The sequence below is a fragment of the Botrytis fragariae genome, assembly GCF_013461495.1.
Source record: "Botrytis fragariae strain BVB16 chromosome Unknown tig00000163, whole genome shotgun sequence".
Lineage (NCBI taxonomy): Eukaryota > Fungi > Ascomycota > Leotiomycetes > Helotiales > Sclerotiniaceae > Botrytis > Botrytis fragariae.
Genome location: NW_023500999.1, coordinates 709,558 through 734,270, shown reverse-complemented (window position 1 = coordinate 734,270; position 24,713 = coordinate 709,558). Strand labels below are relative to the sequence as shown.

Here is a 24,713-nt window from a genome sequence, read left to right as displayed (position 1 = left end):
TCGATATTTGAGACAAAACTGATAATTGAAAGCACTGATAAATTCACAGGTAGCTTGAGAGAGTCGTCATCGAAGGATCTATCGATGCATTATTCAATTACTTGATAGAAACGGGCACCATACACCAGGATGATCCTTAAAATAGTGTGGAGAGGAATTTTTGTTTATGTAAGAAGAAGCGTTTATATAATTAGATCAGAAAAATGAGGAACGATGATTGCGTCATCACGTACAGAGGAATGAAGTCAATCTTAGTATATATAAAGCTATCCGATGCCCACAAGTTCATAAAAATGAGCAAAAATTCGACGTAGACCCAAGACAAAGCGCAAGATGGGACCTCAACGTCCTTGTGAAGTTCGAGCTACTATGAAAGAGATACCGAAATGTTGAAGTTTATAGTCTCGCATCCTCATGTAAAATTCACACTGTGTCACTACTAGCTCCTCTCTTCTTCTCATTTATTTTGCCCGATTAACCTACTTGAGACGTCCGATAGTTCAGACTATAGTTCAATATGAGGTAATTGAATCTTTTAATCCGTCCGAATCGTTAGATTCATTCAGATGATGTCATAACATTGAATTTCATGGAATTTCAAGTATCCAAATCTTGTATCTGGTCACTTGGCTAAGGGATGGGATACTCTGAGTCCACTCACGTTACCAGACGCACTGCATCAAGCTCAGTGAAATTGATCACTCAGGTTGTTGTATAGGGGAATATCTCATTCCGCCCATTAGGCTTAAAACTACTTTCTCCCTAACCCCTATCACTATGGCCAATCTACCTTCCAAGTAAATCCCAGGAAGAGAGAATGGAGATACTTGGTGAACACTGGATAGAAGATACATCTAAGTGCATATAAAAACTCAGAAGACCAGTGGTATTCCACGAATTTCTCGCCAAACCCACTTATTGAATGCAATTTTCGCAGAGTCATCAACGAGATGAGACTTGAAGAATGGGGGGTTTGTTGTCTATTTAAACATATTCCTATCAAAAGCACAAATATTCCACGACAGCCATCGCGGAAACTGTCAAGGTACTTGGAAATCTTGGATCGGCTACGTATGATTCAGATCTTAGAGATGATTAACTTTTAATGATTCAATCGAATTGAGGATTCATTATATGACCCAACTTCCCACTTTCGAAAATCCACTGTGTTGATTCATGAACGCCCAACCATCCTCATGCTAGGGCAACAGAAGAGAGAACTTAGCTACTACATAAGACGCAGAGATCTCTACAATCTAAGCCAGATAGAGGGAAAGCTTGCAAGAGATGAGGCAGAAACGCGCTTCTTGATTTTTTGCCTTGAGCATTTCTATGGTAAACTTTGAAGCGATGAGTTTTGGAATCCCATCTCTTTGCCTCGAACTATCACTTTGCTCTACTACATCCGTTGTCACTGCGCATAATTACCACCACTTGCAAATGTATTGATGTCTCTAATATTTGAGTATCAACTATGCTCTTGACATCGAAACTTGCCTCTGATTTACTAGCCAAAAGCACAAGCAGCATTATAGCGTTGCATATTGACAGACTTGCCAGTCAAGTCTCTCCCACCACATGAAGCCTAGTAGTTCAAGATAACTATCTTGACTTCAGTTCAATCCACGCAAAGATCTATTCTTATAAAGACCTGTAGTGAAGGACGAGAGCTCTCCACCTAGTGTACCCTAGCTTGAACGAGTTTAGCCTCCGCCTCGAGCCTTTGCTAATGAGGGGTAGGTATGATAATACAGGTAAACAGTGCGGCTGAGAAGTTTCCTTAGTATATGCATATCACTAATGACCATTGTTCTGGAAGATGACAGAATAGGGAATGAGCGAATACCCTCCACTTCAAACTTTGACATTGGCCAGACGCGTGTATAAATATTTTGTAAATATCATACAAGAAGAGCAAGAATCTAGTAATCGAGGAAAATAATACCGAGGAGCCAGCTAAGTACGCGGCGTGGATGTGTATTTCCAGCAACAAAAAATAGCTGAGTGCACATCCCAGAGGACTCTGAGAGAGAGATTTTCGAGACTTGTCTCACAACAACTCACTGGCGTTTCATCTCTTATCCTTCTACTGTCAATCTAATCAACAATGTTGTCATCTACTACACTCATTTACCTTCAATTTTCATCAAGTAATCGCAAGTTTCCCGAAACCCCCCAGGTTCACCGATACAAATGCGGCAAAAGTAACCCTCGTGCTTGGATTTTGCGCTTCGATTTGGAAAATCTAAAGTTCAAGATAGAAATCTATCAAGTAGAGCTTATATAGATAGCAAATCTCAACTCAAAACCCCAACTCGCCCCCTTTCCCCTCTCCCCATTCCAAGAGCGAATCACACAAACGCCCAGTAAACCCGCCCGCGAAACAGGTAAGCTCAAGAGAATACTACAGTCAAAAATTCGATCCTTTCAGTATAAACCTCTCTCTTGTGTACAAGATCGAAATCTTATCGATCTATACAACATCAAGAGAAGACCACACAAAGAAGAACACGTAGCACACCTGTAAAGATTTCTCGAGTGCGCGATACACATCCACGAGCTTGAAGTGAGTAACATTTCCCTGTCCCTGAAAAAGCTTGGCGGTTGTCATTTTATCTGCCTAGCTGATAGGAATTCGATCACTGTCGTACTACTCCCCTATCACTGCCAAAAATCTCAAAGCACTATCATCCATCCACTATCCACCAAACATTCTTCCCCTTCCCCTTCCCCATCGCCGAACCCAAGAAATCTTACTCCTACCGAGATTCCCCTTTGATACCACACCGAAAACGCCCGTATCAAATTCGCACAATGATTTGCACACATACATATATACACTTACTTACCGACCCGCACACTGCATATGGTCCATGTTTTCAACAGTTTGAAGTCTTTTGACGGGTTGTTATCTTATGGAAAGTGCTTTTTACATACCCTTTGAACCACACAAGGTCCCTGGGGGAAAATAGGCAGAGCACCGAAATATTTAATCCTAACCTACCGGTGGCAATCCAAGAGTCCCAGGGAATAGCACCACATGATACCTGCCCCTCAGAACCCCCGAAGAAACTCACCACCCGCCTCCAACACAGCACATCCCAACTCCCAACTTCCAGATTCTCATACCTATATATAGTCCCTCGATACCCCACCATTACCAAAGTATCCACATTCCTTAACGAGCACAGCTCGGAGATAGTATGCGCTACTGGGCCTTTGGATCAACTTAGAATTCACAAGCCAGACAAATTGCATATTGAGATATTGGAAGAGGGAGGGAGGAAGGGAGGGAGGGAGGGAGGTATGTTTTGTAGAGATTGGAATCATCGTCGCTGTCGCTCTTTTTATTGTCATTATCCTTGTTGTCGCTCTTCTTATTGTCACTACCGTCACCAACCCTCACACCCCCAAATCACCAGACGAAAACCCTCCCCCTCCCCTTCACCGTCCCATCTTCAAATCCATAGCCCATACCTACCCAGCAAAATACCACCATTCCCACCCCCCAAACAGCTCACTCGCCCACCACCCCACCAGCCTGTTAAGTCCAAAGAAACTTTGTTTTCACAACTTACCCTCTACAAACAGCCCAAGATAGGGGCTTATATAACCGCGAGAGGAAAGGCATTAGGACAGAAGAAGGAGGAGGGGTTTGTGGACAGATCACTCGATTAGCCAAATTTTGAGGGAAATAGTGAATGATGAACATATAACATAGAATGTGTGAATCACCCAATCGCGCTCCAAACCCAAAGTTGGAATCACATTATCCCACTTGTTACCAAGATGTAGTGTTCACTTGAAAAAATGAAGAAGATATTCCCACAAACCCAGCTACTGACCTTTAATAATCCCCAGACAATCTTGGCTCACATCTTCACATATCAATGATTTACAAAACATCATATAATTACCACTTTTATTCATATTTCGCTAACCCCAATCAAACCAACCGTTCCATACCAAAAAAGCTCTTCTCCAATTCATCTTTTCATCCCTATATCCACATTCAATTTCTTACCCATAATTCTCCTCATCACTATGTACCAAGGAATTTCCTTCGCCGTACTCTTTGTTTCGCAAATTCTTCATCAGCATCCTAAAGCCTGAGCCCAAGCTCTATCCACAAACCATGTACTTCCCAAAGGACATGAAAGGTATGAGAAATGAAAAAGGTCAAAGAAGATAAAAATGGATTCGCTAGCAGAACAGATAGATATAGAGATGAGTATAAAACATCTAGGAAATGCAAATGAAACCTCCGAAAACTCCCATAATGTAGAATACGAAAACAACTATATGCCAGAAACGACTCGAGAGTGTTGTTCCGGCGGTAGAGGTTGATAGTGTGTAAAAATGCGGATTTGAGTAGGGAATGATTCTCGCCCGTGTTTCATTGACAAAATTTACTCCCTCATTTTGACATAATTCGAAGGAAAAATGCCTGATCGTCCGTTGAGGGTACCAGTCCTATTCAAACAACAAGTTAGCCTCAACTGTCCCTTTCCTAGCCCGAGAATCCCAGGAAACTCTTCCAAGAGTAAAAAATAAACATAAACATACCACCAATCTTCAGTACTCTCAGTCTTCTTTGTTACCATAATAACATCTCCCTTCTTGAATCCCAAATCTCCTGGTTGATCTGCATCAAACGTAAATTGCGCAACCGCCTCATTGCTTCTCAAACTAGCTGTCTTTGGTTGGAATTTCGGTTTTGGCGCAGCAGGTCTACCTGGTCCTGGTTTTCCACTACCACCAAATTGACTTGGAGGTGCACGGGGAGCATCAGAATACACATAGTCATCGTCAAATCCGCTACCAGATCTAGCCCTGCTTCCATTGGTTGGCCTGTCGTAAATATCATCGGCCCATGTACTTGCTCTTTGAGGTCGGTTCGGGTTGACATAATCGTCACTGTGTCCTAAACTTGCGCCTCGATCTCTTTGTGTACCTTCTCCAAATGCACTTCCTCTTCTACCTTCCCAAACTACATCATCGTGTCGTTCGTCATAAACAGGGCTGTCATTATAAATTCCATCATCGGGATTCTGGCCCGCGAAAGCTCTCGAATTCAACACATTCATAAGAGGTTGTGCTGCTGGTGGTGCTCGGACTGCGCCTCCAAGTAATTCAGCGGCTGTGAATCTCCTTCCATATAATTTCTCATTCGCATCCCTTCGCTCGATAATGGCACTTCCCTCGAGACTGACACCGGCAAAAAGTCCCTTGGTTTTGGAATAGCTGAAAACACCAGCTACACCCTTCATACTGGCAGCTCCGGCTGCCTCGGCATTTCGTCCTATTGGTCCAGCGGCAATACTGACATTTCCACCCAATGTAAGAGAACCAGCTTGAGAGAAGGTGCGCACGGCTGCAGCGTCATTAAGAATGAAAACGAAATCTGTAAGCTCAAAACCAATTTGTCCACCCACTCCGCCGCCACCGATACCAATTGCTGAGGGTGCGGACCAAGAACCATCGGAAAGACGAGCTATAACGACACCATTTCCGTAACGACCGGAACCGATAAAACCAGCTTTAAGAACTGTAACGATTGCGAGGCCCTAGTTGTGAGAAAAGCGTTAGTGAGAGGTTCGGGAAATTGGTGGCTGGGAAGGAATATAATGGAGGGAGGATAAACCTTTGCTTGCGCGAGAACATGTGGTGGAATAATCTTATCTGGTCCGAAAGCTTGTCGTGGATCAATAAATGAGGACAAAATCTTTCCACACTTTTTGCATTCCGCTGGTAAAAGAATCGATGTCAGCTTAGATGTTCTACCGGCAATCGAACGATCTTATGTCGGCCGATTGACAAAATGGAATAACTTACACGCCATAGACGAAGGAAGCGGATTATTGATTCCTAAAGGCATATTGAAGAATTATACCTATGTGAGGTAGATCTGTGAACGATGGTTGTAATGAATTTGCGCGAAGCTATTCTGTCGGTCCGTTTGTCTAGATAGGTAGGTACTATCTATGTATGTATCTCCTTGCGTTCGCGAACTAGGAAGCAAGTGTGGGATGTTCGGTGACAAAGTGTGGGGTGTTTTACTATCGCCTTATCCTGTAAGTGTGAAATCACTTCAAACTCCAAGTATGTTTTAATTAGGGATACAAGAATATGTCTGTTCTTATATCTGATCTTGCGAATTCTGAGAAATTCAATAAAAATGTTCCGAACAATCCGATCAAGGTTCTAAACCTCAATCTTTGTATGCGGGCGAAAATAATCGGATTGGAGCCGTTGACGTCGTGGAATTCTAAGCTTGCGCGCAATTAATTGAACTAACAGTTCGTACTTAATAAATGATCACCTGTCGGACGGAATGAGAGCCGAGCTTGTGGCTGTGTCAAATCAGCCTCAGCCTTGGACCTTTTTGGGTTAATCACAAATGAACATGGTTGCGACAAGATTATCTAGGATACACTCATTACGCTTTACGAATTGCATGAATTAACTCAAGTAAATGTCACTTCCAAAACTAGATACTTGTCACACGAGAATTAATCGCACTATACAATTAAGAAACCACGAACAATCAACTGGGTATCAACTCTCACAGACAAAGAAAGCCATCCATCCATCTTCCCATCCACCGAAACCTACGAGTCTTGAAACACAGACATCATAGTCTTAGAACCTCACCTCATCATCTGCTCTACCCAATACTTTCCTACCCCTAGAAACACAAATCTGCCATTCAAAATGTCGGATGCATACGAGCGCGAACGTCAAAACAATTCTCGTCTCAATGAACTATCCGCAAAAGTGTCGGCCTTGAGAGGCGTTACGGTGGATATATATGATAATGCTAGAGCGCAAGATGTTATTGATAATACTGTATGTATTCCCGTCTCTTCCTCTTCCACTCTTCTTCTTCTTGCATTCTACTATCCGCATATACACCAAATAAAGATTAATGTGTTCCACGAATAGTCCGATACCTTCTCCAGCATGTCTTCCTCCCTCAAAGGATCTGCTTCACGCCTAGGCCGTATGGCCTCCTCCGGAAATAAAGTCGCCATATTGAAACTTAGCGGGATGATCATTGGGTGCGTGATGGTTTTGTGGTTCTTATGGGGATTGTTTGTTTAGATGAGGGGCCGGAAGCTTTACATGATGGAAAAGGGGAGATTGAAGAACAAACCTGGAAGGCAGAGGCAAGGTCGATTTTTGAACTTGTAGGATGCAGCGCAAGAATGGCAACGTATCTGGAATTGAGTGTACAAACTCAATAGTGCTTGGAGAGGGAAATGGGAACGACGGGAAGAAACTGAGACTGAGACTAAGACTAAGCACGAAAGGAAGGCATTGTATCATATGTATGGGCAGGACATGGGCAGATGTATTAAACTGCGGCTGTGGCATTGTAATGGGCGTTATTGGTTGCATATACTATCACGGTTGAACGGATCAGGATACATGGCGATGTTTCGTAGCATGGTTGGTTGTTGCTTTCAGGGGTGAAATGAATATACGCGAGAATTGTATAGAAACGCATCAAATTTAAATTGCGCCTTGAATTATCTGTCATTTATGGGATATCTATGTTCATGTCATTTTCCATCCATCCGTCCATGTTCATATATCCCGCAAGCTCTTGCCCTCATCTCCCACTTCACATCGTACTGTATCCTTCAATATCCTCACTCCCATACATTAGAGAATAAATCCTCACCACCCGATGAGAAACCTCCAGCAGGCTTCCCAGCTCCGGAAGTCGCATTCGAAGCCGGCGCAGGGGCCGCACTACTCCACCCTCCAAAATCATCATCTGCTGTCACCTTTGGAGCACTAGCCATTGTATTAAAACTACCTCCAGTACCTGGTACTATGCTTTGACTTGATAGACCTCCCCAGCTACCAAAATCCCCAGCGTTAGTTTGAGGTGGTGCGGCTTTTGTGAGTGATGGACTAGTTTTGGCAGAGCTACCCCAAGCATCACTTGAACCCCATGCATCAGTGTTGCCCCAAGCGCTGCTCATAGCAGGTGCTGCTGGCGGAGATTTTTGTGCAGTTGCCGTAGGGCTTGAAAGATTGAAGACTGACGATTGAGCAGGTGGCGAAGCGAGTGTTTGTTTAGGTGGTGAAACATTTTGTACAGCAGGAGTGGAGAAGTCGAATAGATCTCCTAATGAGGAACTTGCATTTGTGGACTGCGGAGCTGGTGATTGCCCTGGTGCCGAGTCAAAAGCTCCAAATCCGCTTGTGGAGCTGAACGTACGAGATACTTGAGAAGGCGCAGCGGCTGCTTTTGGCTTTGAATCAAAGAATCCGCCACCACTAAGGGGCGGAGAAGAAATTTGAGCTCCAGAACCTGTAGATCGGTGGCTGGAGAGGTTACCCAAGTTGGAGAAAGCCGAGGTCTTAGCTGGAGGAGATGTTGCATTTGAGAAACTTAGGCTGCTGAATGCATCGTTCATACCTCCAAATGTAGAACGCTGTGGCGATTGTTGAGGTGCCGCTTGCATGCCACCAAAAGATCCCGATGATGCATGTGAAATTTGCGATGTCTGTTGTTGCGCTTGAGGACGAGGAGCGGATGCATAAAGTGATAGAATCGATTGTTTCAAATCAGGTCTTGACTGAGTGCCTGGAGCAGGTGTGGTACTCGATGGTCGACTAGGAGGAGCAGCCTCAGTTCCGAAGAAGTCCAAGCCCAAGAGGGAATCCGCCGGTTTTGTTTGCTTTGGGGGAGCCGGCTCTGACTTTGGTGGAGGTCTCGCAGGTACCGGACCGGCAGTACTCGCTCTCGGAGGTGGTCCGAAATCATCACCAAAGAGATCCTGTTGAGGAGGGGCGCTGATCGGGGCAGGGGCTTGACTAGGTGGGGCGGTCTTTTGTGATGTTGATCTCTCGAGGTTGTGCTTCTCCTTGACAAGTCCAAGGGGTATATCATCGTCTCCGTCGACGTCCAGAGTTGAGGGATCCGGAATTGGTCCATCCATAACCCATCGCTTCGAATCGTATTTTGTTCTGATAAAGTTCTCGATTTTGGCTTCGGATGGTACGTGGCCTGGGGCTAACTTTGCTTCCCAATATTTGTTTGCTCTGGCATTTCCCCATTTCAATACGCTTTGTACCTGCTCGTCTGTCCATGAATCCAAATCAACGGATTTCACTCGGCTGATGTGAGTTCCCATGCCACGGTGTATTCCGGAACATCTTATACACATGAATACCCCCAAATTCCAGCTTGCCCATCTTGGATCTAACAGATTAGAGTGAATAATCAGCTCTTGACTTCATACAATGGATGGAAGCATATGGATAGAACCTACGTTTATTCCTTTTGCAATCGCAACAGACTTTATTACACTCGAGTTTCAAAAGACTCTTTATCGTTTGGGTGTTCTGCGCAATACGCTCAGCCTGAGGATTTGCTGGCCTGCGCGACATCCTGGCGAAATTAAATTAAGTGAAGTGAAGTGTAATGTAATGAAAACGAAATTGAATACTCCTTTGGCAAAGAATCTCGATTACAATGATTGTATGTAATGATTTGGAAGATTATGTCGCGTGTCCTGAGGAATAGAGTGAAATGTTTCTGAAAGGAGCTTTCTTGATTCCACACAAAGCGCAGCACAGGCCTGAACAGCTCGCTCGGCCTTGCGTCCCCACTAAACAAAGTCATTATAACGTTACCGAGAGAGGCCCAAGATTGGTACGGTTTGGAACGGTTTGGAACGATTTGGGCAATCGGACAATTGAATGATTGGATCTTAATATATTACGGTGGTGGGTTGTAGGTAGTCATGTTATGCTAATCACTTTGTCCACTTTGAGAGAGTCGATTCACGCCCTCGGAAGGCTTCGTTGGATAGTGCCATTGATTCATACCTAGAAGGAATTGCACTTAGGTAGCTGGAGAGACCTCAGTAATGCATCCTAGATATGAAATACGGTTCTTGATTTGTGGCTACTGTAGTAATCTACATGGTATACTTGACACTTTCCCGTACGACACTCGACCTTTCAAACATCTATCTATCTAGGTATGCAGAGTTATCGTTGGCCTATCACCTAACAAGCATCTAGTGGGAGGAGGAGGAGAAGGAGGAGGGCGGGAAAACTCCTAGAATTATTGACAGATCAATCAATCACTTCCAAGTTATTGATCCCTCTATCAGCTCGATCTTCTAGCGTTTTACATAGTTCACCGTGGGGAAATGGACTAGAGAGAATTTTCCCCCCAAAAAACTAATCATGGTGAACTTGCATCAAGTTTTCTGTTAGACTAGAGTTTGTGGATGCGTTGTTGAAGAGCATCTTCAAGGGGGGTGTCAAAGATAAATATAATATAGAACTTAACCATTTGTATATTTCATATCCAATATCACGTTGACGACAGAGCTTGACAAACACCCTACTTATTAGCTATAACGTCTGGACTTCAAAATGTTCCCTCCATACCTTGTTCTGGGGATTGATATCTCTTATGATATTCCCTCCATTTATCCGATCGCAATGAAGATAGAGTTATCGACTAGTAATAATAGTAGCTCTAGATTCTTCTATTCTCTTGCTAATAACTCTGACTAAACCTGACAATGATTCAGTGTATAACACTATCTTCATATCATATCGCATCGCGTATTCACGAACATCAAGTCTTGATTCCAACATAACATCTAATGAGAACAAACAACTTCGCCCCCAGAATAATCCTGTATAGCTGCCCGTGCATGTATGTGAAGTCAACAGCAGAAGAATGATTCCATGCTGATTCCTTGTGTATGGTTTGAGCTGAAGTCAGGATGTGCTGCTGCAGGTTGAGCACATGAGCCCAGTCTGCTAGAAATGTTGTTTCCACATTACCAGACTAGTAGTTTCTTCATTAACCTCATATCAACAAAGTTCATCATCCTCTAAAAATTTCTAATGATTTCGGCATGCATGATGCAATCAATCCATAGTCCCAAGTACAATCCTTGCCAAAACACCGGTGACCGTGAAATTTCTCGGTGATGGTTCTTCGCTAAGAATCCGTCATGGTGGCGTTCAACCCCGCAGGCGTACAAAGCAATGATTCCACATAAGACTGAGCTCCCCCTGCACACTGCACTTTTACACATCCCCCAATTTGTCATACCCCAATATCAAATATATCCTCAAAAGTATTATAAATATCCTTCATGCGTATCCCAACGTTTCCAACTCTCGTTCGTACCTTCTATACAATCAGCAATTATACCCTTTCTCGCCTCCCAGCAACACAATACAAAGCCCTTCAACCCATCACTCGAGGAACTGTCCTGAGATCAATGCCAACCATCCCATTTCTATCATCTTTCTTTGGTACTTCAAGCTCTCAGCAAATGTCTTATCCAGTGCAAAAGACAGACGAAGAATGGCAAGCTGTTCTTTCAAAAGGTAAAGTTTCCCTTCTCGCTCTTTGCCATCCACCCAGTCTACCCCGACTCTCTCCTACCATTCCTTTCTTCCTCCCTCGATATATGCAAAATTGATCCACAAACCTCATCTAACCCTCTTCAGAACAATTCCGAGTCCTCCGTAAACAAGGCACCGAAGCTCCGTATGTCGGCAAATACGACAAACACATGCCCGACTCTGGTGTCTACACATGCGCCGGCTGCGATGCCCCTCTATACAAAGCTTCACACAAATTCAAGTCTGGATGTGGATGGCCCGCCTATTTTGACAACATTCCTGGAGCTGTAACTAGACATACGGATAGTACTCTAGGAATGGAGCGAACCGAAATCGTATGTTCGAATTGTGGCGGCCATTTGGGACATGTGTTTAAAGGTGAAGGCTATAAGACACCGACGGATGAGAGACACTGTGTCAATAGTGTGAGCATGAAGTTTGCCCCGGAAGACAAAATCGTGGATGACGCGAAGAATACCGGGGAGAGCAAAGTTTGATATGGAAGTGTTGTATGATACCCGGGGGAGATGATAGTGGAGCGACGAAGCCGATCGGGGAGGAATTGTATGATACCGATGCGAAAGATGAATAATGAAATAGCAAGCGCTACCTGTATTGATAGTTAGTGGATCAGACCTTGGGAACAGAAACAAATATCCTACAGAATGAATTGCGTTCTGTTATAAATTTATTTTGATCGTTGCCGGTTATCTTAGTTGATGCCGGGTTGTTTTGCTCTTACATGCTTGCTGTTCCTTCACTGTCCGTTTTGAGCAGTGTGATTTACAGATCGTTCACTTCATACTCACTCGTTTTCTTTCCTTTTCTACCAACGGAATCAATTTGTATTCAACACTTGTTTCATCTTCGATGAGGTTATAACTTATCCGGACCCATTAGCTTCTTGTCGCCTCCCATACCATTCAGGCTCACCTTGCATCCCGGCCATCAATCAACCCATATGTACCTAGATTACATTATCGAGCGCTATCACGATCCCAATATCATCAGCTCAACTTAGCTTGCAATCACCATGTCGTTAGACGACTTCGATACTTCGATCTCACCTTTATTCACCTCACTCATACATTTATTATCACTAAACAAAATTCCGCCACCTATTATTGAAGTATTCTCATTGCTATAGTTTCCAAATACATAAACGCCTATTGGCAAAGGAAAATGGCAAGATCTGTTAAAAGCCCTCCTCGCTTGATAGATCCTGTAAAATATCAAATTCTAACCTCTCCCGACATTCTAACTCGATTATCTCTCTTTCAAGTCTCCTCCCTTTAGATTCTGCGAATATTTTCCAACACATAATCAATAATATACAAAAGAAAATGGTAAGACAGTTGATACCTTTTTGCATCGGCGCCTCGTGACAAGAGCTCTCTTCTAACTTCTTTGGCGATGACTTCCAAATTATATCTCTTATACATTCAAAGATAGCTATTTTGAAAATAAATTGTTAATTTCCAAAGGTGATTAGAGTGCGGCTATCAAGCGGATTAAATGATACCAACATCGTTCTATATCCTGAAAGCCGCGAGACTTGAGTCTTTGTGCCCGGTCTCTGTTTTCACAACAAAAACATCAGACTCTCAAATCAGACCTTGCTCGATTTTTTCGTCTTTCTCTCTCAATTGGAATTCTAAAGGTGGAAGCAAGCTCTGAGGAGTTTTCCAATTATTCAAGTATATCAGAAGAAAGCGTCACTGAGCATATCATCTGTCTTGTTGCTATGGGCCGGAGTAACGCTCCATCCGTCGACATCTCGAGTGTCGATACTCCCGGAGACAATATGAATTAGACTCGTGACAAATAGTCGTAAGGTTGACAATGCTAGAAAGAAAAGCCACTTTAAGAAACAAAGAGCTTTTAACAATCGCCCGAGTTCGAAAACGGCGTTGAGCATTGAGCATCTGTCTGTATTCTTTTGGCTATTTGATACATCTGTATTGTATCATTCGATATCCAAAACTTGTCGGCCGATAATCTTGACAAAAATCTGAGTGCGTGGCCACAGAGAATCCGCTGAGCCAATGCCATGGGAAATGAGCCCAAGGAGCTATGCTGAGACCCTCTGTTAAGCTGGCCAAAATTTGAAAGTCTTTGTCATATACCAATTTGGGAACTCGACAGTTTCGAATGTTGATGTCCGAAGGGACTACTCGAAAGCTATATTATGTATCATTGCCGGTCTTTGACATTTCTTCGTCTTGGGCAGATAGATGTCTTGATGTCCAAGATTCGGGAATCGAACGGAATCAAGAAATGAGTCGCATCAAGCTTGGACTTCATTATATGTACTGCATCGACCTTAAAAGATTCAAACCATGCTTCGGTTGTATCTGTGAGATATCGGGGTGTGAGTTTCCATTCTTCTGTTCGACATTTCTCGGGTTTATTCGAATTATAGGAGGCGGAGGTGTGCGATATGCGATAATAGTCGTAGTATATATGTCTTTCTGATACGCGAAGAATTTTGCTGTTCAACTTGAAGAGACGATATATTAAAAAATGGCGACGGAAGAAATCCTAATTCCGAGATATGCTTCGAATGACGGAACAAGTTCTTGAAAGATATATTCCAGGATATCTGTGAAAACGAATCCGCAAAATCTGGACGAAAGCGATAGATAAACCTCATTCGGTGAAGACTCGACTTGGCTTCATATACAACCCATATTGATGGGACGCCGTCCAGATCATTTCTGGGGAATAAGAATTGAGTGTTGTGTCGAGAACAACCTTGGAAATTTTCTGCCTCTAGCCGAGTCGTTGTCTTTCTGCGAAATTAGGAACCTCTTATTGCTCATACCCGCTCTCGTTTTCATCTTATAATCTTCTATTGACTCATCCTCCGCTATTTCACACTCATTGGAATTTGTCGCGAAATGTGTCTCGCCTAAAGATGTCTCATCTAATTCTGTCTCGTCTGAATATATGTCATCTGGATCCGACTCTTCCTCCATTGGTTCGGCCCAGTCATCTACTGTATGTATCGAAGTTGATGGACCATAAGTAGCTTTCGTGACGTACTTTTCTTGAAAGTCGCTACTAGCATTACTCACCATCCTCAACGAGCTATACACACCATGAAGGTCATGTTGACGCCATACAGAACCTAGGCGTTCACGTCTGGCTCCATTACCAGGTCCAATCCCGTTCCACAATCCTGTGCCCAGCAGACGCTCACTTTTAAACTCATGATACATGTATCCGGGCACCGCACTCAAATGATGGTTAACTTCCAAATAACCATCTCCTCCTCTTTCCTTTACATATTCGAACCGCTCAATCTGCTCCCGGAGGAACTCGGACTTCTTGAATTCTCTGTGACGATTGGCCATTCTCTGTGCTTTCTTTGCACCTTTATCGGCTGCAACAATTCGTTTTCTCTTGAGCTGATTACGTCGAAAAATACCTTCCAGCTTGGACAAGCTTTTTCCGGCTTTCTCCTTCTTCTTATTCTCTATTCCATTGGAGAGTTCATTATTGATTCCTTCCATAGTGTCTGGTACTTTATCCCACCAATGTAGAGCCATCGCATTTAGAACAAGCACATTTTCACCAGGACGATTGGGACTATACATGTAGTGTAATATAGTACCATAGTAATCCAGTGGGGAATATCGTTGATTTTTGTGTCCCTTGTTGTCAGCGCTTGCTCTTATGATATTCAAACGTTCCCCGCTCCAATGCATGTCTCTACGATCACGATCAGCCGGTATCCCCAACCTGCCAGTGTGCTCGGAGAGGTGAGAATTTTCATAGCGGCTAGGCCATTTGGAAACGCGATTTGGGGTGGGATTTAAAACGAATGGTGTCTGCAAGTGTGCACGGATAGTGGTAGCTCTGGCAGAGCCTCGTTGTATGAGTTTCCGCGCTTCGGGTGTAGGATCTACCTTCTTTGCCGTCTAGTAACTCGTCAGTTTGTTTTGTCTGATCGTTAGGCCTTTCCACCCCTTCTATCGTCGCGACGAAAGCTCAAATCGACAGAGATATGCAGATATGACTTACTCCATAACCAAGATCTATTCTCTTAAACGAGTCATCTATCTGCGCCATGACGCGCCGACAATCCGTAACCGCAGAATAGCTATGCCGCTCGAGCTCCGTCGCAACAGAAACAGCCGATTTCCAATTGTTACCATCGTAATAAGGCGCTGTAGGATTACTCATTGAAAGGAATTCTGGAGAATTAGTGATTGCCACACTATTGGATAAGAAACTTACTAGCATTGTCATTTTTGCGGTGAGAGTTGAGAAAGCAATTCGCGGCGCTGCTCAGTTGGCAGCGCTGAATCATTTTTTGATCGGCCATCTTGTCGAGGTGCAAATTCTTCTTGTGTTTGACTGTCGCTTTGAGTGTTATTTGTAACTGTTCAATTGTGTTGTGTTTCTTGAAGCTTTATGCGTTGTGATGTCTTTTTCTTTTTGAACGAGAAAGTTTTGTGTTTGTTTGTTTGCAGGGGATGGTGATGATGATGATGATGGTGAACAATTGTGCGGAAGCTTTCTCTTGATGTGCTCTGGTAGCTCCTAATGTAATGAGTTAGTTTAAGGATCTGTCATCCCTACGTTCACCTTGAACATTGGAGGAAGTCTAGTCCAAAGAGGGAAGGAGCAGATGTGCATCAAGTAATGTGACCGTACCTACTTCGAGTTTCATCGCTCTTCTAGTGTTTGTCGAGTTCAAGGTATGAGAAGTGATGATTTACTGATAGGGTGATACCAAATATGTCTATTTTGTACGATTAGGAATAGAAAGTGTGCAGGGGTGGGAGAATTTGGGGGCTCGAGACTTTGCTGAGTCTTCGTTTTCAATTCAATGCGCGGGTCATCTGAAATATAATATGCTTGAAAGAATTTCAACTTTATTCCCATTGGGCACGACTTTGGTTGACCTTCGAAATTTAAGTTTCAATTCAGTACTAAGTCATCAATGTTGTTTATCCTACAATTGAGCTCCCCCCCCATCTTCTCGCTTAGTACGGCGACCTTTAAACCCAATGCACTTTCCACGCCAAGAACAGGATGAATTTCTTCAACTCTGGGTCAAATTTTGTGATTCAAAAACGAGGAGAAAATTAATTGAGTACATTGTAATCATCCATATCACCCTTGTTACCATATTATTATTTTCTAATCTCTTCATGAAGAGATGTGCAGTTTTGACTATACATTTCAAGATTTCAGAATGGAATATTGGGGAACTAGACTCTACTCAAGCGATAAACTAGTACAACACTACCACTACAAGCTTACTTAGTACATCGCATCTTCCAATGAGAAGCCGGATTTATTCATCATTCACCGTTTGTTATTAGTCACAAGAGAAATACCCACCGACTAATTGTACTGTTTTTAATAAATTGATTCTTTCTAAGCTTTGATAGAGAGGCGCCATAGTCATTGGTGGGTGCTATAAAATAAGGCAATCACTCTTTCCATTCTGTACTGGAGTTTTAATTACCAGTAAGCTGTGAAAATGTTATTCTCAACTTGTTTTGCTTCTCTGGAATAGTGTGGAATCAAATGAAATCTCATTTATTGATTTGTATCTTGACTGTGTTACTTCACCATAGACTTCCCATGATCCCATTTCGCATCCCAAAGTATTCCTCGGCGTCAGTAAATGCCAATCATGTGTGACACAAAGGGCTGTTGATGGATCAAATCATTATATTTCCCTCGTCACGTAGAAACCAGATCTCGGGTTACACGAGGTTGTAATAGCGCTGTGAATTGAGTAATAAATGGTTCGGAAGTAGATGAAATCAAGTAATACTTGCACAGGTACCTTCATAGAGACAGAAAAAAAGTCATTCTACTCTACAACTACTAAAAACTGTCTTTCATCCAAATATATATTGCGTTTGGTTTTCAATCAAGATAGATATTTGAGGCAAAATTGAATATTGAAATCGATGTGGACACATATTCTAAAACTGTACTCGCTATCAACTAGGATATACACAGTAAGGTTGGCCTTGAAGCACCGTTGAGCCGTTCAAGACGAAGTACGTCGTTAGGAAACGCTCTTGCCTATCTAGCACAGGATGTGAACAGATTTTGCAGTCGTCGCCATTTTTGATAAATTCGGAAACGAAAACCCATACCAGCCAATCATACAGTGAGCCTAAACCGATATCTCTCAATATTTTTACTGGCAGTTAGTTAACAACGACTGGCCAAGGAAGTTGCGATGTACAACATTGCTCAAACACGAAAAGGCAGTAAGACCGTTCCGAGAAATACTAGCAATGAACATGTCGGATGTAGTATTATTTTCTAACCTCATAATTTCGAGATAAAATTTTCGCAGCGTCCAAATATGTAACGACATCGTTGCTGGCTTGTTTCCATTATAAAGAGATACAAGTATTTCTGGTGTAGTAGAGAAATACCACAGGTAGTTACATCAACGAAGACACCGACACAGTGTTATCCTTCTCAAAATTCACATGCGTACTTGTACTAAAATGTGGGGACACTTATTCAGACTCACAATTTATCAAGCAAGTGTACCAGCAAGGAAACAAACACTGGAAGAAGACGGATTGATGAAATTGCTGTTTAGACTATCTGATGATCAAATAGATGCCAAGATTCATTTCTAATTCCAAAATTTTCAATGCCAATAATTTTGTGCTGTGTGTTGAACGAGTTCGTCTCAAGGTGCATGACTGGTATGAGCATCTGTAAGCCTGTGATTAAGCATGAAAGGAAGTAATATGTATCTACACCTATTTATACCTGCAGCAAGGCGAAAAAAGTGAGGGATGCTAGTTCATGAGTTGAATTCTATAGAACAGCATTCTCTTCATACTGCTGTACGATTGTGTCTCCATCAAGCGATATTTCATTCAGCTTTACACACATTACATATCAAATGTTGAGGTTAGAAGCCTGATAGTCAACAAGTGAACATAGAAACCAATCTGATGAGATTCTTTGAGGCACCTTGAATCAGCTGCCGCTCTGGAATTGTCTCAACTAGGTTTAGCCAGCTGTTGCATTTAGGAAGCAATGTTTTTACCGCAATGAAGTATTAGTCCCTATAATCGCGCATATGCCCCCTAAAGAGATACGAAAATTCTCAGTTGACCCAGAACTACAACGATTACCATTCGAAGAATTCCTGTCTCTATTTTCCAAAAATCTCACAGGAGTCACGATCCATTTAGTGCCAGGAGGGAAGCAAAGCTTTAATACAATATTCATGGCCCGCATGATAATATATCCTACGATTATGATTTGGAGAGCCTAAAACTCTCTTGAATACATGGAGTTCATGGAACGTAGCGAAAAGCTTGAATATTTGAAATGTAGTAAGACTCACAAAAGAAAAGTAGTCTGCTACTATATGATTTATGCTTCGTCAGCCATTGAATGATAGATTGAATTTCATGTGACCTTGCCCTATGTGGTTATGAAGAGGTAAATCTCAAATTGAATGGCATTACTTAATGTAGACGGAATGTCTTGTTTTCCAAATTAAAGAAAGACGATAGCACTCTTGGGTATGCCTGTCAGCAAGTGTTCAGCTCAAAGCGACATCTAACCACAAACGTAAGAGTGTTTCCGTAGATTTTTCATCTATATAACGTACTATGATGAGATATCTCTCAATTAGTCAAGGTATTTATAGAAATATTATTTCAGATATGCAACAAATCGCAATTCCCTCCCTCTCTCGAGAGTGTGATTGGTAGAGTAGTCAGTAAGGAGCAAGATAGATGCTAGTAATCTTCTCATTAGCCAGATCTGTACACAAAATTCTTCAGATCATGACTCTAGAATGTATGACATGACCATAGAGGTTTAAATTTATTTATAGAAATATTATTCCAGATATGCAACAAGAAACATTTACCTCTCTTTTCAGGATTTGATTGGTAGGAAGTAGTCTGTCTATGAAGAGCAAGATAGACTAGTAATCTTTCTATTAACCAAATATGTATCTAGACTTCTTTAGATCTACAAGTGGTTCTAGACTGCATGACACAACCGTGGAATTCTGAAGTTATTTATAGAAATTTGTTTTCAGATATGCAACAAGAGATTGTATTCCACCTATCTAGCATTTGATAAGTGAAAGGTAGTGAACTAAAGTTTTACCTTCGGTCTATTTGTGACAGGTGGATTCAGACCTGCAACGGCAGACTGTGATAGCTTTACGCAGAACTTGATAAGTGCAAAATTATGAGCTAATATTTAGTCGGGTCTCTTTTTTTTGACAGGTGGATTCAGATATGCAAAAACAGACTGTAAATGACTCAATCTAGAATTTGATAGGTGCGAGATAGTGGACGGGAAGTTAGTTGACTTTCTATTTTTTTGACAGGTGGACTCAGATTTGCAACATAATGTCTTTTTATCTTTACTTGAAATTTGATAGGCCAGATATGGCGAGCTAGAAATAAAACATGAAGTTATCTGACTCTCTAATCTTTTGACAGGTGGATTCAGACATGCAACAAAACGGACAGGACATTTGCTAGAATAAGTGTGATTGATGCGAAGTAGACGATCAGAGCGGCAAGTAAATTCTACTATAATTTTCTTTCTTTAAGCCTTCTTTCAGACGCGTAAAATTTCTTCAATTGCTCTATTATAATGAGGACAGGTGTCAAATCTTGTCGAAATTTCGTTCAGAATACTCCTATTATTAGTCCCTCGAGTCTTGAAGGAACGCCTGATAAGACAACTAGCAGACGTGAATATCGCATGGCAGTGATGATTGGTTTAATTTCATGAGGAGATTCATACCCGGTGATGGCAGCGATCTTGCATCATTGCAATCTTGCTTAACTCAGCGACAGAACTATTGCCCAAGGTATCTCGGTGGGCCCGCTTAAAATAAGCGAAAGTTAAATGTCTAAGTATGAACATCCTACAATAAAATCTGGGCTACGGTAGCCAGCGTCCGTTGTCACCTAGTGACGTAATGAATCCTGAGTATGCGGTAATTATGATTCCATAGTTCGAGGTGCAATCGAGAAATAGAGGATTTTAAATCAGCACGATTATTTGAGGCATTAGGCCTCGATGAAATGACAAAATGCGTTTGAATTATCTATCACTGTTTGAAACATGCTCGCGTTATCAAAAATTGAAAGCTTTCATATGTGGTGAATTATTATTTTCCTATTGTCTAAACTTTTGCTTGTATGGATTGCGAGGAAAGAATTTAAGATTATCTAAAGTTCGTCACTCAAAGTAAAGGAGCTGGTTATCAAATCATGGATGCCCTGCGTTGGTGTCGACATATTGGGCTCTTCCTTGAATATGCAGACTCTACGTTGTATCCAGCTCAACTCTCTGGTTGAAAGACTTTTACTCGTAATGATCGACCTAACTCATCCATGCTTCTTCGCTTTTGGCTAGTGAATGGATTGGATGGATCCATGTCGAATCATTTCTCATCTTCCATGTATGAATTATGTAATGATACATTTGGTTTATTGTTACCATGATGAAATCAACTAAACTGTATTGTATCACTTCAATGGCGATCAAAACTCTATCGTGCCATCGATCTTTGATCTCTTATCCAGACATGCAACATAGTGAATTCAATCGTGCCATGGATATGTTATCTCTTATCCAGATATGCAACATAGGGGACTCAATGACGTTTCATTTGGCATACACTAAGATCCTGACTCGGGCTTCTTATCTAAATGGGACAAACCTAGAAGTTTAAATTACATTCTCAGGACAGTCTGCGATATACGCGATGAACCTCAATTCAATTTATAGAATCAGGCCTTCAGTTCAAGTGACATTTAGAGGATATTCCGTGCAACAAAGGCGTCTTTCTTCGCTCCTCTTCATGTGGGATCTCATTTATATATGTAACATGGGAAGTTCAAGTCATAATCGCACAGGCCACTTAGCCGCTGTATAGATAGAGAGCCTGATTTAGACATGCAACATTAGGCTATCAAATGACACGCATAAAATTTGGTATATCTAGCTTCCAATGAAGTGCTAGCCAACGAGTAGAAATAATCCCCCAAGCAAGCTTCGAGTTCTTTAAATAGAAACCCACATCTCAGATGTGCAACATAAGGCGTTCAGATCACGCTTCTGATAGAGGGCCGAAAAGAGTTCGGGGTAACTCTGGGATGCTAATCTGCCGCTAGATTGTCATGCTGTACAAGGCATGGTGGGAATATTACGCATTGCTTCAGAAAGCTGGGTACACGGAGGTAAAGATTATACACAATAAAAGTGGTGTTTACTTGTGTATAATGAATTGAATTATGATGGAAGACCTTTGGATTACTAAAATCCATGACGGTGTTATTAAAAACGGTATCCACGGGCTCTCAAAGGCAGTCAGTTGATCTGTGAAGTTGCTATAGAACAGAAATACAATATCTTCTCGTATATTTAGACTTTGAACAACGACCTAGATATAGTATTCTATAAACTCAAGAGGTGATAACTATACCTTCTACTCCATTTCTAGGTGAAGGATAACTTTGAATTTAATAATGTAAATAAGTCCGACGCTAATCTCTACTCAACTTCATGCTCATCTACTCAGACTTATATAATCACTGACAGTCAATAGTTTGAATATTTTAGCTCTTAAGGCTAATGATACAGTGTATTGTAGAATTGCTGTTATAGCTGTGTTATACTCTTTTTCAAACGAACAAATCGAGCGTCTTGCAGCAGCGATTGGGACGTATTTTCTGTAGTTTGATTTACTCACTCAAAAATCTCAGATGATCCACAGCGTTATTCAGAGCTGGTGCATACGAGAGAATACTATGATTGCGGTAATGGAATGAATTTTGTAGAAGATCCCGTTGAGTCTCTCACACCCTACAAGCAAGCAGTACAAAACTCCGATGAAAATAACATGAAAAAACTAAAAACAACAGATTGAGCTAAGACGCTGAAGCTTGTATTCCCGATCTAATGATCTCCACTACTTTGACACCCCTCAATCCCTTGATTATGTTAGCCAGAGTTGGGAACGCCATCTCCAGTTCCCCATTTTCCAGATCCGTGAATACAATTTCCGCCTTCCCAGCCTTCCATCTCCTTTCTCCTTCAGCCGTCGGTATTGAAGGATAAGTTGTTGCGTACTCCGCATCTTGTCCCTTTTTCATACTTGATGGGATGGCCTTGTAGTGCAAAACCGGACTGCATAGAGCAGACTCAGCATCTGGAGCCTCCTCCAAATCATTCAAGGTTAGGCTACAAAATTCGGTACCTTCCCAACAAGCACTCAATATGAACGACGATTCCGAGCTAGCTTTTTCATCCAATGTCGCAAACACCTTCGAAAACCCTAACTCCTCTCGGCCAGTGATGATTGGATCGGCCATATTTTCGAAGAGAACTGGCAGGAAATCACCTTTCAGTTCAGTTGAATTACCAGAATGGCTGTCTGAGGAACTCTTATGTACGATATCATGAACATAAAACCCCAGCATTGAGTACCCCCGACCCCCGAGCCACTCCAAATTATCCAAGCGTGTGACAGAGAATGTGGCAGTTGCCCACATACCCTCTGTAGTGATTTGGAAATCATCGGATGGCAAAAGAGTTAATAGATAGCTCTTGTATGTTTTGAAGGTGATGTAACTTGTTTTGTATGTTGCCTTCAAGGGATTTCGTTTTATTCCGTTGAGATCTTGCCTTGGACCTGGGCTAGGCCCAAAAGACATTGGCATTCTTCGATACAGAGCGTTTTCGTTCAAATACCGAATCAAAATTCCATGCGCATGATCGTAAGCATCATGTGATAAGTTTGTTTGCATAAATTGCATGGGATCTATAACCTTACCTCCATGTTTTCCACGAGGAGTCTCAAATGCAGCTTGGCGAGTGAAATCTTGTACGAGTGTAGCACGATCGTATCTGGCTTGAACGTAAAGCTTCAAACGTTGCTGGATATCGGACGATCGAGTACCCAATGGAAACAAAGCACCAATTGCCGCGCTATCTTCTATTGCCTGAGCACCGCCTTGTCCTTGGTGTGGGAGAAATCCATGAGCGGCATCTCCGAGCAGTGCCACTTTTCCGTGAACCCAATTCTCTCTCCCCATTTCCTCGTGATCCAGTAAACTCCAGAGTTTGATATCTTCAGGCGAAACTTTGGCTAACAGAGCTTGAACATCATCTGTATATGAAGTGTAACAATTCAAAAGGGTATCTTTCGATGCGCTTTGACTCCACTCTTCTGAACTTGCTTCCGTTTCTTCTTCCGGATGCATTGCCACAAAATTCAACAAAGTATTGTTCCTACATGGATACGCAACTATTCTTCGATCTTTTCCGTATAGTAGAAGCAACTGTCCAGACTTCTCAACGAAATGTGCTGTCTTAGGATCTGCTCGAATCTCGTCGATTGGAATTAAGAATCTGAAAGCGTTGGTTCCAGATGACTCTGGGGGTGGAAGATCCTTCAGCAGTAAAGCTCTGATCTTTGAATGGATGCCATCTGCAGCGATTATGAAATCGCCCGTGTGCGTAGATCCATCGTCCAAAGTTAAAGAAGGAGTTTCAACATCAACAGACGCAACTCTGCTTCGAGTATGCAGAGCTGCCGGCATTCCTTTGCCTTTTTTAGAAGTAGCAATGTCTTTAAGTGCATTATGAAGGTCTACTCGGTGTATCAATTGCCAAGGGTATGGATAGACCTTTGATAGACCTCTCACATCTCTGGAAAATACCAATTCTCCGTCTGGCCGATACTCCGATACCCACTCTGTCTGATTTGCCCCATGATCCTCTGGTATCATGCCAAATCTTCTCAAGAGGCCATTCACATTACTTGGAATGTGTATTGCTGCACCAGTTTCAGATGCGAAGCGAGACTGTTCAAAGATCTATCTACTAGTTAGTCTCGGTATCTTGGGTAAAATTCAGGGACTTTTACACACTTCCACAATGTGTCCTGCTTGACGCAGGAAAATTGCCGCCGAGAGTCCTCCAATACCGCCACCTGCTATTAATACCTTTAAAGGTTTGTATTGGTCGTTAATGTTGTCGTTAGTAGTCATCGTTAATTTCGAGGTCCTATGGTGTATGGAGATCCAAACACTTCGTAAGTGAACTTGCTTTTTGGTATTGCTAGATGTGAGATTCAATGATTGTCATCAATGCGTCCACGAGAAACCAGACAATTAAAGATATGTATGTTCTCATTCATGGACATACAATCTCCGAGTTAAAGTTCGCTCTCTGGCTTTCCTGCCGGGATATAGGTATCTTCTTTTGATTTCTTGCAGCGTAACTGGCTCCTCATTTAGAAATTCTGATCAATATCTGTATAT

At 42.2% G+C, this 24,713-nt stretch overlaps 6 protein-coding genes across 6 annotated transcripts; 2 read left to right on the top strand and 4 right to left on the bottom strand.

Annotated features, from left to right (window-relative positions):
- Positions 1-3,897: 3,897 nt before the first annotated feature.
- On the bottom strand, positions 3,898-5,878 carry Bfra_009806 (putative sh3 domain-containing protein; the record flags this gene model as incomplete). Its single annotated transcript, XM_037340144.1, has 4 exons — positions 3,898-4,473; positions 4,567-5,567; positions 5,645-5,748; positions 5,836-5,878. 4 exons carry the CDS (start codon positions 5,876-5,878, stop codon positions 4,410-4,412), a joined length of 1,212 nt encoding a protein of 403 aa, XP_037189367.1. The 3' UTR covers positions 3,898-4,409.
- An 836-nt stretch (positions 5,879-6,714) lies between these two features.
- Bfra_009805 (putative protein transport protein) lies at positions 6,715-7,104 on the top strand (the record flags this gene model as incomplete). Its single annotated transcript, XM_037340143.1, has 2 exons — positions 6,715-6,849; positions 6,946-7,104. 2 exons carry the CDS (start codon positions 6,715-6,717, stop codon positions 7,102-7,104), a joined length of 294 nt encoding a protein of 97 aa, XP_037189366.1.
- A 551-nt stretch (positions 7,105-7,655) lies between these two features.
- On the bottom strand, positions 7,656-9,408 carry Bfra_009804 (putative stromal membrane-associated protein; the record flags this gene model as incomplete). Its single annotated transcript, XM_037340142.1, has 2 exons — positions 7,656-9,220; positions 9,291-9,408. The coding sequence occupies 2 exons, from the start codon at positions 9,406-9,408 to the stop codon at positions 7,656-7,658; spliced, it is 1,683 nt and encodes a 560-aa protein (XP_037189365.1).
- Positions 9,409-11,144: 1,736 nt separating this feature from the next.
- Bfra_009803 (putative methionine-r-sulfoxide reductase protein) lies at positions 11,145-11,897 on the top strand (the record flags this gene model as incomplete). The annotated part of the gene is made up of 2 exons (XM_037340141.1): positions 11,145-11,382; positions 11,506-11,897. 2 exons carry the CDS (start codon positions 11,145-11,147, stop codon positions 11,895-11,897), a joined length of 630 nt encoding a protein of 209 aa, XP_037189364.1.
- Positions 11,898-14,049: 2,152 nt separating this feature from the next.
- Positions 14,050-15,730, bottom strand: Bfra_009802 (uncharacterized protein; the record flags this gene model as incomplete). Its single annotated transcript, XM_037340140.1, has 4 exons — positions 14,050-14,117; positions 14,225-15,323; positions 15,427-15,599; positions 15,643-15,730. 4 exons carry the CDS (start codon positions 15,728-15,730, stop codon positions 14,050-14,052), a joined length of 1,428 nt encoding a protein of 475 aa, XP_037189363.1.
- Positions 15,731-22,316: 6,586 nt separating this feature from the next.
- Positions 22,317-24,440, bottom strand: Bfra_009801 (putative fad binding domain containing protein; the record flags this gene model as incomplete). Its single annotated transcript, XM_037340139.1, has 2 exons — positions 22,317-24,266; positions 24,321-24,440. 2 exons carry the CDS (start codon positions 24,438-24,440, stop codon positions 22,317-22,319), a joined length of 2,070 nt encoding a protein of 689 aa, XP_037189362.1.
- Between the last annotated feature and the right edge of the window lie 273 nt (positions 24,441-24,713).